General features: G+C 44.1%; 1 protein-coding gene across 1 annotated transcript in view; it reads right to left on the reverse strand.

Moving 5' to 3' along the window:
• Window positions 1-16,815, reverse strand: part of foxo3b (forkhead box O3b) — a 34,254-nt gene extending 17,439 nt beyond the window's left edge. Inside the window, exons 1-2 of the mRNA XM_028396657.1 lie at window positions 16,503-16,815; window positions 15,492-16,218 (exon numbers count right to left, since the gene is read on the reverse strand). Of these exons, the coding sequence (XP_028252458.1) occupies window positions 15,492-16,046 (555 nt within the window). The 5' untranslated portion in view covers window positions 16,047-16,218; window positions 16,503-16,815. The remainder of the gene's footprint in view (window positions 1-15,491; window positions 16,219-16,502) is intronic.
• Between the last annotated feature and the right edge of the window lie 975 nt (window positions 16,816-17,790).

Below are 17,790 nucleotides of genomic sequence, written 5' to 3' on the forward strand. Positions count from 1 at the left end.
GAGTGGCAATCACTCAATCTACATCCCCCCAACTCCTCTGCTTCTACCGCTCTTTTTGTCTTCCCTCCTACACATTATTTTCTCGGAGGAGGCAGAGTGGGTAGAAAGTGTGAGGTCTCAAATGCTCAAATGTTCACACACACACACACCACTGAGCTGTAGGGCTCACTGCTTCTGAAAGGGGTGTGTCTGGTAATCCTTTGGAGCTTGTGTGTGAGGGCCTTGTAAACCAGAGGGGGAAAAAATGGAAGGAAAAAAAAAGGAAGAGAAGAAGACAGAAAAAAAGCGCTGACAGGCTTTTGAGTAGCGTGGGCCTCTTTCTGCGAGGCTCAACACCACAGCTTCCACATGCTAATAAAAAAACACTCATATGTTCAAACAGCATCTTAGTGTGTGTGTGTGTGTGTGTGTGAATGACTCTTCTAAAAAACATCCCCTTGTAGCTGATTGACAGCCGTCTGGCCCAAATGCAAACATGCATGCACTAATGAAAGGGTTGGCGATGAATGCTAGTCATGCAACAAGTTGACATAGCTTTAGACAGCAAGTCAGTGAGGAGGTAAAATAACGAAAGGACAACAACTAAAGGAAATTTGAAGTAGTGGCACAACACAGTGCGGTGTATGCATAAAAACAAAAACAAAAAAACGTGTTTTCCGATGTCCACTGTCAGGGTAAAATACAACTTGTGACTTTTAGCCCTCTGAACTCACATGCTAACCTCACAGCAGTCTATACAGTGTGGCACGTGCAGTCTGCAGCCACCAGCCCCAAAATGACAGAAATAACCGAAGGAAAAAGGAAGTGGTGGAAGTGCATTAGTTGGTCGGCCTGTCGCTCGCTTGCCTGGTCACAAGATCAAGGAGGAAGACGGGGCTGAACAGGCTTGACGAGCTACTGCCCCAGCTTCAAGTGCCGCAGCTTCAATGAGCAGTTGTCTGTGCACGTGGAGTACTGTCTGATAAAATATACTCTACAGTTTCTATGGTGTGTTTTGTGTTTAAATTGCAATATGTGGTGACACTATATTACATGCTTTGTGGGTGTGTGTTTCTAACTGTGATAAATTTCCTTTATCTCATTTACAACGGATCTTTATTCATAATGTTTTTGTACAGATTAAACAGCTGCGTCTAAATTTTCAACAAGAAAGTAAATTTGCATATTTCTCATGTATTTAAATAGAAATAGAAAATAGAATAGAAATATGTGACTTCCTGGTATGAGCAAGTCAAGTGATGACATCACTGCTCAAACTGGCATGGCACTACTGGCAGAAATGCAAACTGTTTGTTTCATGGTCTGCTTGATTAGACTCTGTGTAAGCTTGTTCATTTCGTGTCTGTGTGTGTGTATGCAGACAGTATGTATTTGGTTGTTTTTAGCTTAGATTTCCCAGAGTGCCCTGGAGTCCGTCTGGTGCCCTATTCTGTGGTAAGTGGGTCAGTGGATGGCTGAGTAAGGGGGTAAAGTCAGGCTAAAGTCAGTCTGTGTGTATGTGTGTGTGGGGGGGGGGGGGGGTGGCTTTCTTCCACCATATTAAGTTCAAAGATAGGGCAGGGCGAGATGAAGACAGAAACAAGAGGGACGAGATTTAAAAGAGGAAATAGGAGAAAGCCAGACAGGCGGGAATGTTCTTTACCTAGCGTGGGCAGGGCTTCATCTAAAACGCAGTGAGCCCTACTGTACTGAACTAAATGGTGGGTTCCTATTAAAAGAAAATGCAGGCGGGTGAGAAAGGGTGAGATGTGTAGATAGAGACAGAGAAAGAGGGAGGGCTGCAGAGAGCACAAACTGCTGCGGGGTGCTTTTAATGTGAAGTAAGCAGACAGACATGGGTGCAGAGGGAGTAGTAAAGTGAAGTGTACAAGACTTTATTTTGTCTGCTTTTCACAGTCTGCTTGTCTGGGTTAGTCTACTATGGGCAACGCCTAGGGAGCACCACTTACAGGGGGTGCTTTAGTGTGTGTGTGTATTTCTGTCTGTCTGTGGGAGCACTTAGGGGTAGAGTAAACAGTGTAGGAGAATTTGGGTTAGCGTGAATTATTCACCGGTGTAGTGGAGTACAGAAGCGTTGAGCCGGCCTCTCCTTGGGCGGCACACTCACTTGAAAATCTGGAATGAGACGCGTGGGGCAGCTGTGGCAGGATTATCGTCTATATGAATGGGTTTACTGTGTCCACAAAGTCACAACTGATCACATTAGAAACCAAAACATCCCTCTGTCAAAGTAATTGTGGACCAGAAAACTGTGAGGATGCCCTGCTGTTACTGGCGTCTGTGTAAGGAGCCAGTTGCATGCAGTGATTCAAATAGTAGAAAATCAATTCAGCATCTCCTTTCATCAGTTTTATTCGTGATACTCTTCTTGTCCCATCTCTTTCAACATTCAGAGAGAAAATAAACACGATGTGCTGCTATATTTGCCAGGAGGTGTCTGTTTGTATAGTGTCGATGTGAGTGTGTGTTTGACTGACTTACACACTGTACTATTGCAGTGTTGAGTGCAACAGGGCACCTCATGTTAAATTATTCCCTTCCCCCCACCCACTCTCCTTTGCCCTCCTCCTCCTCCTCACTTCTTCAACTTCCCTTCCTCTTTTAACCTCTCTGCTTTTATTCCCCCTTTCCTCTTTCGCCTCAAGACTGGGTTTGAAAGTTGGAACGTGGCCAATTAACACAACAGCCGGTTCACCAAACCGATGCTGTGCTGGAGGAGGGGAACGGAGCGAGAGAGAGAGAGAGAGAGAGAGAGAGAGAGAGAAGGCTCACATCACTACACACTGACCTACATACACTTCCACCCAGCTGATTGAATCCTACGTTGAGGCCTGCGGCCAATCATGAGTGGGGGTGGAGTGCCAGCCAGCCAATGGTATCAGCCACTCTTCGCAGAGCTCTTGCACTGTCTCCATACAGTTTTCAGTAATCATACAGCGGCAGAGAGAATGAGAGAGACAGATAGAGAAAGGGTGAGTCTGACAGATGAGAGTGACTGAAAATGAGCAAAAGAAAGAGGCAGAAAAAGGGAGAGGGTAAGGCTGAGAGAGAAACATTCGAATGTCAGAGAGAGGAGCCAAACAAATAAATGGTTCTTCCTTCCATGTTTGCTCTCAGCCTGAGTGTCTTATGGTGCTACAACCGCAGACAGATGAAGGCTAATACTGGCTAATGCTGCAGAGTGGATTAGTGGCCCATATTTGTCTTTGCTCCTTTCCCCGCTCGAGGCTCGGGTTAGCCTTTTCTGTACCTGAGGTCTCTGCTCAACCTCTAAAAATATCAGAAGCAGCAGAATTTAGATTAGTTTGGTTTCATGACTGCTTCACATGTATGAAAGCCAGAAACAAATCCTGTAATTAAAGGCGCTGAATTCAACATCTGAGTGTTGCCGTTTTGACGTAACACCAGTACAATGACCTGTGCTGTCCATTTTTAGCCGTTACCCATCTCATGATTAGCTGCTAAACCTCATAATCCTGTGATGTCTATGAGGAGCTGCATTAGATCTGTCCTCTGAGCTGTCATTTTCCTAAAAGCACACACATGTGGACTTTGATAAAATAATTGATAAAAGTGTACATTACAACAACATTACATCTGCATCTGTGGCTGACAACAGAAACACTGAGTTCATCTAAATGCAGCAAGTAGACAGAGATACTGAGATAGCTCTTAACCACACGCACACCTTTGACAGCATGATGCCACCACAGAGAGGATGAGGGCATCCCTGGCAGTGAGTGAAATGGAAAGTTCAATCTGCAGCCAGCTAACTCCAGGCTCCAAGAGAAAAGCTTACATAAGCATGCGGGCTATGTTTACGTGCAAAACACATACTGCATTTCTGTTCTATGTTATTCCATTTGCCATCCTTCTGCTGTGGAGGCAAAAATAAAGGGAAGGAAGGGAAAAAACAGTGTCAAAGGAAACACAAAGGAAACACAATCAAAAGGAAAAGCAAACTGCAAGAAAAAGTGGGGGGCAGTGAGGAGGGGAGTGAAGAGGCACCATGAGGCACACTAACCCATATTTGAAGAGATGGAGGCTTATGTAGCGCTGCACAACTGAGCCAACACTCTGAAAATGGATTATTGGGCCTCCCCCCTTTTTCACTGGAGGGCTGAGCATATTAGGGGTGATGAGACTTCATGAATAATGCACAAATTGACACAAGTGGTCATTTGACAGTGGGTTCCTGACCAATATTGACTTGCTTGTATATAAAAAATAAAAGATCAGCACTCATTTAGCTCCAGCATCTGTCTGTGTGTGTGTGTTGGGGGGTTAACCTGGGATAATTACACTGTACTGTGAAAACGAGAGGGGTGAAGGGGCTGGTAAGTCCCTACGGCCTGAACAGATCAGGCCTCCACTCGAGATGGTGCAACACCACCTCAACGCACTCTTTCTAAAGCTGAGATTCTGCAGTCGGAGGTATGCTGTTTTGTGTAGTGTGAGGAGGGATAGTTTGCACTAAATGTCCCTTTGTGTGATTGTTAAAGATATTAGTAAAAAAGCACCAGTGTGTTAATTTTAAAGGTCCAGCAACCTGATATTTGACGTTGGTCCTAGAGATGTATACGTTAATGGATGTTGGTGTAAACAGGGTGTGTTCCTTTAATTATCCTCATGCACAGTTATAGCGTGTAGACTCTGTTGCATAGATAGTAACAGTGTAACAGGGTGGGACTGCTCATACTGCCTTGCTCGCTTGACTCTTGAGCCAGATCACGAGTTCCAACACTGTACATGCCCATCCCCCACCACTACCACCACCACCAATATGTTGAGGGAATCACTGAAGAAAAGGAGAGAGGTGGAGGAGGAGAAAAACAGAAGGCAAGGGGCCCTCTCTCTGCTCCTCAACTCTTGCTCTTTTTTGCTGAAATTGTCACAGTGACCTGAAGGCTTCCTCCAGAAAGCAAAATGTGTGTGTGTGAGAGAGAGAGTGAGTGAGTGAGAGAGGGAGCTCTCTCTGGGGAAAAATGTACAACAACAGCTGAGGCCAGGGCTTTCCCCTGCATTAGTGCCCCCTGTGCGTACAGTACTACACACACAACACGTGCCCATATATTCATAGTGAGCACAAAGCCTTTACTATCTCAGGGCTCCTACACTTTCAAATGCCTGGAGCAAAACATGGAAATAAGTCCACTAAAGAATGTCTCCATGACTGGGGGGCAGTTTTATGTGCGTATTCTGTCTCGTGGTGCATACTCGTTCCCCCTCCCACTGTCCATGTGTTTATTCTGCATTCTGTCCTTGCTATGAAGACCCTCCAGGTCTCGGGGTCAGTGTCTCTGGGTATCGGTTACTCTCCTCAGAAGCACTAAGGCACTAAGTGATTGATGGGTAGTTGGTTGGGATAGAAGTTGCCGTGGGAACAGAGGGATGATCTACAAGTAGAGAGGAGTCACAGATGCATGCATACATCATGCATACAAACACACTGCCACACAGGGTGAAGATGAAGGAAGGGCTAAGGGGAAAGAGCGTGTGTGTATATAAAACAGAGAGGAAGGTTCTGTGTCTGGGTAGAGCGGTGCCCAATGTGCCTTGGGGCTTTGGAACGATTTCATGCCCCCATAAGCAATGAAACGCACAGACACACACACACACACACACACTGTTGGGCATCCTCTCTGTCCAGTTACCCGCATAAAAAAAAGCATGGCACGTGGTGAGAGATAAGAGCAGGAGATCTGCACAATGATATGTAAAGAGAGAAGTCTGCCACAGCGTGCAGTAGAAATACTGTGCTCTAACTATTCATAAATCACCATCCTTTCAGTGCTATCGGCTAAAGAATACATACCCAGCTTTTCTGGGACAGCCAAGTCTTGAGCAATTATTTCTTAGAAAGCAGTAATGCCTTTGTAACCTTTGCACAGATAAAACATGCCCTGGTTATTGTACAGTGTGCGTACAATATGTACTGTTACCATTTGCACAAAAGAAACAGTGAAAAATTGATTGTTTTCTACATTGGGTTTCGACATACATCCTAGCTTGTGGGCACGTGCAGCCTGTGTGGTCATAAGTTTACATCAAACAAACCCTCACAGACTGTTAAGGTGATGCAGATGCAGGAAGTAAAGCAGTTCATGACCCAGACCAGCACAAGGGCAAAGTACAGTTTAGTCCTCTCCTCTGGGATATTTCCACACTAGCTGTGACTTTTTCTTTTTATTCTGATACAGACTCAACTGGTTCTGAGATTTCATAACTCATATCCTCGGTGTGCATCAAATACAATACATTCATACTGAATTTGAGCAGAAATTTTGGAAGAAGGCGAAAGAAGTACAGCTGCCCAAACTGAGGCTGTAGGTTTGTGGTTTAGAGGTCCCACAGAAATCTTTCTCTCTCTCTCTGGGTTACTGGGCCAGCAGTCAAGTTCCAACCTTTTCCTGTGTCAGCTTAAGGTAGATATTCTCCTGCCCACAACCGTAGCATCCAATTTCACTCGCGCTACATTTTCGCCTTCAGCCTTAAAAGAGCTGAATTCATCTTCAAGATTCTTCAGTCAGCTCTTCAGCTCCGAATTATTTCCCATTCAAACAAACCTGCCCAAAAACTTTATTGGCTGAAGGTCGAGTCAGTTTGTGCGCTATCAGCATCTCTATCTGCATGCTTATTAGATCGACCTATATCTGCTGTGGCTGTGTTCTGCAGGTATGTCTCTTGACACTTATCACCCCCCCCCCCCCAACTCTCCCTTATAAAACCCAGGTGTGCAAACACAGAGGTTTACCTAGGCCTCGTAAACGATAACAGATAAGACGAGAGAATGAAGAAATGAAAAGAAAGGAGCCAACCTCCTCAGATCCACACTGACCTAGTAATCTGGGTTGTGACATGGTCTGTTTCTTCACTTTGAGATGACAAGAAGCACTCATAAACTGATTCAGGACTCACCAAATAGTTAGGCTGCATAGCATCAAATCATTAATTCCTGCACATCTGAACAGTAAAGGCTGAGTCTGCAAACTGCAGAGTAATGTATGAAAACCATATACCATGGCTAAAACAACAGAGATATTGCGTGCAGACTCCATACATTACAAATGCAGTTTTTCCTTGCTCCACCCATAGCAGATGGATCCCAGTGACTTTACAAAAATGTCTAATTGAAATTCTATCCCCAGTGTGTTTTCCATCGTGGCCACAGTTAGCCTCTCGTGCAAACAGAGGGAACTGTAAAAAACCTAAATTATATGAAGCAAACAACATTTTCTCCTTTGTATAGAATGTTTAAACATGAAGACATGAAGGAACACACTCTTTGATGTGACCTCAGCTGCTACCATCAGCCTCCCTGTTTTGTTTCACAGGCTGAAGCAGGCTCAACAATGGCTTGCCTTCATCCCAGTGACTTTCTTCCCCCCCTCACACACACACAGGCACACACAAACATAACCTCTGAAGTCCAGGGCCATAGCTGTGACTTCATGAAGAGTAGGATTAGTGCTAAAAAGCTGATGTGTGCGGGACTCTGAGGCCCACTGGACTCTAAAGCTGCTAGCTGAGTGGGCCCTATACGCTTAGCACACACACACACACACACACACACAGTGACCATATTTTGTGAAAAGAAATGACTTCAAGGACATTATGGGAACAATTATTAGATTCCCAGAAAGGAAAACATCATTCCTGTATTTTAATGATGCATGGAGGATGTGGAACAGTGGAGCCCAGCATGTGTACAGCAACACATCTCAAGCTGTGTAATTTATACCAGAAACTAACACGCTTTGCATGTGTGAGTCTGACCTATAGGATTTCACAGAGACAAGAGAATCCTGTGTGTCCCTTACAGAAAACCTGTGGGTTGAACAGGTGGCTGGCAGGATGGCTGCTTGATGGCACTCTCAGCCTTTGGTTATCAAATCTGGGAGTGCCCTGCCTGTGGTTGGATGGCAGGAGAGATATTACATAGCAGGTAAAACTGCTCCCTGACCGGGACAAAAGCACAATAGACAGGACGATCGATTTTTTTTTAATATTGATGAAGATTAATGCCAGTCAATCACAGCTTTTTTTATGACAGAAAATTACTGTACTGTTACTACCATGGCAGGAGGATGTCAGTGTTACTCAATAATAAATAGCAGAATTAATTTCAGCCCTGAATTCATTGACACTGCTAGTCAATCAGGCTGCATGTTTACAATTGTGACTTGGATTTTCCCTAAAAAAATACATGCTGCCTTTGTCCTTCACAGAACTTGTACTCAAGTTCTTTATCAATTCAGTTGGCTTTGCAATGGAAAGTACCTGGTGTAGTAATGACAATGGTTCTATCATTGGTACAAGACTGTACATCACACCACTCTGACAGCTAATCATAATCACTTATGAGAAGTGTTTAACTCTGTGACTCACGCTTATGATACATGCTGGCACACACACAAACACACACAAAGGTGAGTAAGCTTAATTTAGCAGCTACGATGACTTCCAAAACATCTAATCTAACATAATCTGGGTTTAATCTGCTGTCATCAATCTGGGCTAACCCTGAGTGAAGAGGAGGGGTATGAGTGGTTTGGGAGGTGAGAGATGTGGAGGGAGAACAGTACAGTGAAAGCAGATAATCTTATGGTTTTAACAGTGACTCACATCAACGCAGAAAGACTTGTCAGCAGCACATCACTTTCACCACCTATTCCTCTCCTCCTTTCTTCTGTCTTGCTCCTCTGACACAGAAAGCTTTATTGTAGTAAGTTAAATGTTAATCAGGAACAGTAGCTCACTCTGTCCTTTGCAGACTCTGTGATGCCAGATAGGTGGAGTGGTGTAATTGAAAGAGACAGGCTCAGAAGAAAACAAATTAAAGTTTAAAGAGAGTCACATTTGGTGAGGTGAATTCAGAGATGATAACTTTGAAAAAGCCACGGGCTGATGGCTGTCGACAGAGAGCGCAGGGTGTAGAGAGGTAAGGAGCTTCACCTGCTCATTCATGTCCTGAAATACACAAATATAATTTTAAACTCTAAAAATATGTCACCACATATGACACACACTCTCAGAGGGTGTATGTATGGCATGCATGGTGGTGAAGGGAGTCGATTACAGAGGTGGAGGAGGAGGCGAGGGGCCCGCTTCAGCAATGTGGTTATCAGAGAAGTAGGGCCAGAATGGGAGGCATGTACAGGCACTGTATGTGTATATATGTAAAGGGAGGTGCGTTCACTGGGTCACTCTGTTATCAGCTGTCAGCCAAACTGTCTGTCATCCCCCCGGCCAACCTGCTTGACAAGTTATCAGTTGCTATAGAGACACATAAGCAACACCCCCCTCCCTCTTACCCTCCTCGCCCTGTCGACCCAAGTATTCATACACACACTGTGCAGCTGAGGGCACGGCAGCTTTTGGATGGTCATTAACAACCCTGTAGACTTTTTTTTAAGGACTTTCCATTGCTGCACAGTCAGATTTCCTGTGCTCTGCTGCCCATTTCCTGTTTATCAGAAACAAAATGTTTCCTTTACTGTTTGCACGCCAACTCTTTAATTTGCTGTATCAATCATAAATATGGTAAATGAGGAAGGCGGGAAATGATGGGGTGACAATTGGCTTATATATTCATATTCTCATGAAATAAATACATTTAGATGCACAGTACTTATGGAAATAGATTGGGAAATATTTTGTTTTTTAATGTATACAGCGCTCAAGCCAGCTGCTAGCAGACAGAGCAAACTGGGTTAAGTGGGGTGTGTGTAATTGCTGGTTTCCTATACATGTTTTATTTATTTTTACAGAGCCAGACAGACAGTATATCTTGGGAGTTCATAGCATGATTTTCCAGTCAGACTGGCTCTATCAGGCATAACTATAACTTTTTCTGCTCTGTGTAATTTATTGCCTCTGCTTGAGAAAAATGTTCTTTGTTTAACCTTTTTTTCTGAGGTGGTGGTCAAAGGTCAGGGCTAGAGAACAGTCAGCCTAGAGCAGGAATAGAGGAAGCCTAGAGACAATCCTGCTAACCATAGTTAAAAATATGCCTATAACCACCAGACAAACCACTGCTCAACCATTCTGAGCGTGACAATGTGTGGTTTGGTCCTATTTTTATTCACAGTTTCTTGATGAATTCTTGCATCTTAAGCAGTGCACTTTGCTGCACTTATCTGACTTTAACAACAGTTTCATGCACCAACAGTTGGAAGAGATCAGTGTAATCTGACGTTGCATAAACTGCTGAGCAAACATACAGTGTTGGGGTGTCTTGATAGCAGGACCAGAAATGTTCCAACAGACTCTGGAAGACACTCAGGCTGTAGTTTTACACCTCAAGGAGCGACTTAAGTTAGTTAATCTGCAGTGAACATCCTACTTCAGCTTTGTTAGCATGCAGACTGTGGAAACCTGACAGCATCAGTGTGTTAGGCATGCTCACCATTACTAATAGAATGAATATTACAAGTTTCCTTCCTACAGGAGTCTGAGATTTAAGAGAATATTTCAACATGATGTAAAATATGTGAACATTTTTTAAATTAACAGATGGAACAGATGACATAAGGGCAGCTTTTAGGCTGGAAAATAATATTGTAGTTTGGTCCGAACTTGTTACCATGGTGACTTTTTTGTTCCTTCACCTGACAAGTAAATAAAAAATAAAGTGCAAAAGAGTAATGTGTCCTCGTGAGAATCAAACTTCAGTTTTGCAGTTAGCATCTTTGGATAAAAGTCCTGTGTGACTGATCCTCCACAGATCTCCTCCTCTGCCTAACACTGACTTTGTGGCAGTCTTTGCATTCATATTTACTGACTAACCTATTGAAAGCTGATGCTGAAACTCCACCTGGAGACTTGCAATATGACTCAAAGGAATCTGAACAAAAATCTGTAAGGCTGTGAGAATGTGGAGCTATGTACCTGGAGCCAGTAGCATTTCAAATAAGCTTAGCATGCATTGACTTGGACTGTCTACTACCAGACCGAGCCATGTTTTCTATAGTGTCAAACCTGTCCTTTAAATTAAGAATCTCTAATTACATACTCCACCATTGAAATCTATTCATCGGCATGTAATCAGAGATGCAAGTGTTTGTATTTTAGATATTATCAGGGGCAGGGCATGTGCATGCAGCTGCCCCATGTATGTGTCGGATTAACACACACACACAACATATAAATTGTGTGACCTGTCTGTCCTAAGTTATTATTGTCAAAATATGCCTCGGACTGGAATTTTTTGCTCAGCACTATGCTGCTGAGCCACACACAGATTTTCAGACTATTCATTTCTTTTACAATATCACGATTGTCTCAAAGGGAAAAGGCTGCAGTGTTACCATGATGGCTACAAAAAGTATCCCCCGACTCCTTCTCGTCTTCTTTCATAACAAAAGGAGAGGGCGAGATTTATCTCCATTCATTAGAGCCAACAACAGATTTCAAGAGTTGTGTGGTGGGCTACAAGGGAACAACTTGTTTTTTGCTCACCACAGAGTTTTTACATCCAGACAAATGAGGGAGCTGGCAGGGAAATAATGAGGGATGGCGTGAGAGAGCGAGAAAGGGGGAGTGGAGTGAAAGAAGAGTTCAAGCAATGAAGGAGGGACAGAAACTGTAAAAGAGGGTTAGCCTTTAGCCAAGAACAGGCTCTTAAAAATTAATACCGTGATCTGAATTCATCCCAAGTGCACTGAATAATTGAGAAGAGTCTTTGAGGAGAACAGATCGTGCAGAGGGTGACATGGGGTGGTGAGGACGAAGAAGAAAATTCCAAGAAAAAAATGAGCAAAACAAAAATATGCTCTTTCTTTTCTAGTCTTTTATCAGTCATTTTATATAAGAAGAAGACAGATAACAAGTCACACACACATGTACTTATTTCTGCATGTTTTTCTGCCTGGACTAATGCTGACATAAAGTTAAGGTGTTTGACACCTTTGATCACTTCTACCCGCAAATCTATTTCTGGTTTATGTTTCTTCAAACCAATTAATCTTAATTCTTGTGTACACAAACAGAGTTTTTGCTCATTTAAGGTCAGGTGAAACAAGCTGTAAAAACAATGCTGACCTGTGAACAGCTGCTTATGTAGCATTCATGGGTCAGGATGCATCCATTGATTCAAAACAGAACTAGAACAGAACCGGAGGGGTTTCTTCCACGTGGAAGTGGACTGGTTCTGGGTGACATTATTCGGCTTGGAGAGGAGCCTGGAGCTGGTGGGTTCCCATAACCCACCGTCCCTTTGGCCTTGCAAAGCCTCAAACCTCTCCATAGGGAATCACAGCCAGAGGGTGGTTGTAATACAAAATTTAGAGCAAAGCTTGTTAATTTACTTCCCTCCCCCTTTTTTCCCTCCTTGTACTACCCCACCACCCCTCTCCCCCTTTTTTATTGCTTTTTTTTGGTTCAGTACCTCCAGTTTGGCACTGAGCCACATCCATCCCAGAGCTCTTCTGCATACACACATACATACACACACACCCTCAAACACTCCACCAGGTTAATTCTTGTTATTTTCTTCAGTATTTCCTTCATGTCAAACTCAGACAGTGCTTCAGTCTAGCCACTAGTATCCATGTCTTGGCTTACACTGGGATCTTATCATCCAGATAAAGCTCCCCCCTACTCGGCATTGATGAACAGCCAATGAAAGGACTAATGTGTTTTTGTGCTTGAGCCCCCTTCCCCTTTGTCCCGCTCTGATAGGAACAATAAATAATTTCAGCCGTAAAGAATCAACTTTTTCAGTGGGCTAGGCCATTAAAATGATAATGGCTGTTTTCCATACGCCTCCTGACAAAGTCAAATGCATGAATGTGTGATGGGTACGTTGTTTGTGTTGCAGCTGTTCTACACATGAACCAGGATTTTGGAGCTAGACACATTTTTGGTATAACCTTGGCCACTGCACTGTTTGGAGAATTGTCACCAGCAACACTTGCAGTAAAAGAAATGTACTGAAATAATCAGAGGCCTGTCTGAATGAAGGCAGCAGAACCTCACAGTCATGAGCAGCGGTGATACGTCTGAACATGACCAGACAAAGTCAGTGTATGTGTCTCTGCATGTCTGGGCGGGAATGTAAACACACGGGAGAACTTGAGGTAGTCAACTTGATCTGTGGTAGAAAGAACTGTATGTACTGTATGTTATGTGTAGAAATCTCTTAAATAAGAATGTGACATAAGTAGGTCTTGGCCTGTGGTGGCCTTCTATTGGGATCAGTGAGCCTGTTACAGCAGGGTTAAGTAACACTAGAGTACAAGGTTCACTTTTGCCAGGAATACTTACACACACACACACACACACAGACACACACACCAATGCATACACACGAGTGCCTAATCTTTCGTTTATGCACAGACACGCACTCAGAGCGTTATGTGTGTGTTTACAGGTGCTATTTTGAGAAGCAGCCCGTCACTCCCACTCCAGACAAGCCCCTCCAGGACATCATTTCAACACAAGCTGGCATGATTAAAAAAAAGGGGGCTCAGCGCTTGAACTGACAGGTCTTAACATACACAATAAAGATTCTAATTTGATTCTGTTACTATGGACAAAGTTATTTCATAATGTGGAATAATCAGTAGTCATTGGGCTAACCTTCAAGAACAAGCCAAGTGATATGAACTTATTTTTGAGCTTGACTGACTTCCTTTAAGAAGAATTCTCAACTACCACAGTGCCACAATTAAACCGTCAAATCGAAATTTACACCAGGAAACACTATAATAGGAGAATCCAAAATCCAACACAAAGTGTGATGTACAGTGCATGTTTACAACTTTCTACACAATGCACAAACAGACTGTATGTTTCTATTAAAAGCATATCCCTTTCTTGGGATGACAAAAGTGTTATTGCTGACCATCTGACGGTACACTGATAAAGATATGAAGCAGAATGACGTAGGTGGGAGCCCGGGAGAGAAACCCAGGGGGATTACTAGGATTTGCTCAGCAAATCTCCTCAACAAAGACGCCCTCGCTGCATGAAACTGTAGGTGTTCAAACCTGGCTCTGCTGTGTGGAGGTGAAACCTAAGAGTGAAATAGAGAGCAAAGAGGTAGTCCTCTGTAAACCTGGCTGTGTAGTTTGTCTTTGGTTTCATGGACTTTCTGAGAAGCCTGCCCATCAGCTGTGAATGTTTCATTGTAGAAAAGAGGTGATTTGTGCCACAACTCTGCATTTGAAGAGAAGCAAGAAGAGTCTGCCCTGAAAAAAACGGGTGTCTTATAAGAACACTAAAGAAGGAATTGGCTGTGAGCTGCTGCCAAGATTTACTGACAGGCTGTGTGTAACACTAAACCACTGACAGCCTGGCCCTCATACCCGAAATTCCAGGAGTAACAACCTCTGCATGGAGATGGTGAACCCGGCCTTGACTTGGTGTAACTATACAGATAACCTCCTTTGCTCTGAGGCAAATCAAAATTTGAGAAGCCTGGACTAAATGTGGCCTATAGGCTCCACACCCCATGGTACTGGTCTTTTAGCTTCTGGTAGGTGTTAATCTCTGCCCTCTGACCTTTTGTGCCTTCCCCTTACTCTCCTTATCACAGGTCCCATATGTCTTTTGGGCGTCCAGATCGATTTAACACACACACACACACACGCACACACAAAAAGACGCTCACACAAACTCAGGACAACCCAGTCATTATGTAATTCCCTCATGGCAGGATCAGCAACCTTGGCAGTGGCCTACCTGACCCAAGAGACTGACAGATCCCTGCCAGGTTTACATAACAAACAGCAAACAGGGCAATGCCTCTGTGGTTTATAGCATGATGGAAATTTAGTTTCTAAATATAACACCACGCACAAAAAGTAAGGGAATGACTGTACTGGACCGTGATAAAGTTTCACTGTGCAGATAACACATGAAGGAAATGTCTCTTTATAAATCACATGTTTCCACGCTGTAATATTGTTACAGTGTTTTGTTTACATTCAGCTCTTTGGCTCATTATTGGATTAACTGCTGTTCACTAACTGTCTTATGTAATTGTATCATTCTCTGTGCGTCTCAAACAGGATTGCATCACTCCAAATGGGCCACTGTGTTTCCAGACAAACTGGTTTCAACGTCTGTGTGCTCCAAATCCCTCCCAAGCAGGTCAATTGACAAAAAAATGGCATGAACATGCTTCCAGCGTGAATTTTATGGTTTGGTTAAATGTAAAAGATGCAAAGATCATCAACCCCCACACTGAGTAAAGAGATTAAGGATGTGAAGTGACCCCCTGATGTGTTTCTTTCTCATTTTTCCTCTGTTTCTGACTGATCTGTAATTTCCATTAGTATGATAATGAGAGGTATAATGAGTGCCAGACTTTCCAAAATAGGCGCTCGTAAAAGCTCGACAGAGCTGGCGTAATTGCGTGCGTGTGAGTGTCTGTCTGAGTGTGTGTACGTCAGTGGGTTTACAAGCCACATGCTTTTTGTTTTTGTTTTGATGGAGGAAGGAGGGGGGCCCCGGGGTGGGTGAGTGGTGGGGACTGTCTCTCTTACCTTCCATCCTGCAGAGCTGTTGCTGTCGCCTTTGTCTTTGAAGTAGGGGATGGATCTCACCATCCAGTCATAAATCTGGGACAGTGTCAGTCTCTTGTCTGGTGCGCTCTCGATGGCTTTGGTTATCAGGTCGGCATAGGAGAGGTTACCCCAGGCGTTCCGGCGAGAGGATGCTTTCCTTGGGGTCTGCGCAGCAGCTAAGCTGCTGGGGGTCAGTGCGCCAGAGGTGGCCGTCGGGGAGTGTGTGGAGAGCGGGGAGCCTCCGCTATCCTGGCCGGGGGAGGAGAGCGCTCCATCGGCAATGGGGCTGTTGCTACTCTGGTCCTCTGCCAACACACCAGAGGCACTGACACTGGCCGTGGGGGTTGCATTGTCCTCTTCGTCATCCTCTTCCTCGGGTATGATATCTGTGTCGTTGCTCTCTGGTTTCACCGAGCTCGAGTCTGGTCGTGGCAGCGGCCAGGTGCAAGATCTGGGCCGCTTTTGGGGCTCAAAGTCCGGGTCGATGACCACGTCCAAGTCCGGGAGTGCGTCGGAGAGCGGAGCCTCAGCCATTATCTCCTGCTCCGGTCACAGTGTCACCCCCCCGATGCCAGATAATAAAGTTACAAGACAAGAGATGAAGAGCTGTCAAAGTCGCGTCCCATGTATGCGCGTTCCCGTCCTTTGTTGCTATTCTTCACCAGCGGAGTCCCAACAGGGCCAGCAGCAACTTAGTTATTAACGCCTGTTGAAGATATAAAGAGAGAATAAAACATCTGTGACATTTTGTGAGAGCAAAGTTAAAGCATGCTTCATCAAAACACAATACAGCACTGAGCGTGCAGGTCTGTCAGTGAAGATTCGCTAAACGGACCCTCAGAAAATCACCAGAGTGGTTTAAATGTAGCGACTCTATAACGCGGCTACACAAAACCCTGGTGCGAGGATCTGAATCCACCCACTGGAGCGCGGTGGCTGAGGAGAAAGTGTTCAGACGAAATCCCCCCCTGAAGACTTTAAATGAAATACCTTGCACGGCCAGTCACTTGCGCTCCGTAGCAGCTACAAAATAATAATAAAAAAAGAGTGAAGACTAGATCCCGGATTGTCCACAGCCACTTCCAGATGCCATCTTGACTATTTTCTCTCTCACTTCTTAAGTGCGCTCTGCGATATGAAGATAGATAGGCTGTATGCAGGGCAAGTCGATGTGGAATAAGACTGCCACCTCACTCTGGGTTACTACTGTATCTCGATTTGCGCTCACACACATACACACACATATACACACGCATGCACACACACTCACACACACAGCATGCAAGTCGATCAAGGGCCAGCCCCCTGAATCCTGTGCATGGGATCGCCTTTTAAAGAGACACTACAGTCCGGAGCGCATGCAGGTGGAGGCAGAGACACGTCCTGACATGTTAATAACAGGCGCACAAATGAACGCACTCAAGAAAATAGAAACACTTATGTTCGGTAATAATGTGTTTATAATGAACAACTGAAGTGTGCTGGTTCACTGCAGTTTGCGGGTCATTATCTCTGTGCAAGAAAAATACATTTTAGTGCTTTAATGATTCATTTTAGTGTCAAAAATCTTTATTAAGATGTTTAAACTGAACACAAGACTTTTTTTAATTCAAAAAACACTATCAACAATTATACTTGCATAATAAATGACAGAATAGCTGCTAATAATTAACTCATTAATTGATTATTATACACCTAAAAAGGCAGGTTGCTTGAGTGTTAGAAATTGTGCTTCATTTTAAGAAATGATGTGTACCATGTGATGCCTTGGATGTGTGTACATGCTGCTTCCTCTGAAAATTCATATCGATATATATTTATTCTACATATGGGAGATATCAGTGTAAACATATATCAATATCGTACCGTGAATTTCCACCGGAGTCAGCTGTTAAAACATCTTGACTCTCTTTATATTCAGTCCTCAATGGCTGATTGTGCCTTTAATCAGCTTGGCCAGGTTGTCAATCACGCCTGTCACGGCGCTCAGGCCACGCCCCCACATCTCGTAGTCCAGGAATGACGTAACCTCGTTTATTAGCCAGAGATAAGGAGAGAAATCCTAGATGGTCCTCTATCCTGTAAGTGATGCTCTGGACCCTCCTCCTCCCCCTCCTCCCCTTCCACCTTGGATCAAAACAGCCTCCACTCCACCACCGTCTTCTTTGTTCCAACGAAGGCTGCCTGTCGTGCAAGATGCGCGTGCTCGGTGTTTCTGTGCAGGAATGCGCGTTCACAGATGACCATAACAACATATAAGGCAATACTTCAGTACTTC

Source organism: Parambassis ranga, chromosome 24 (genome assembly GCF_900634625.1).
Source record: "Parambassis ranga chromosome 24, fParRan2.1, whole genome shotgun sequence".
Classification (NCBI taxonomy): domain Eukaryota; kingdom Metazoa; phylum Chordata; class Actinopteri; family Ambassidae; genus Parambassis; species Parambassis ranga.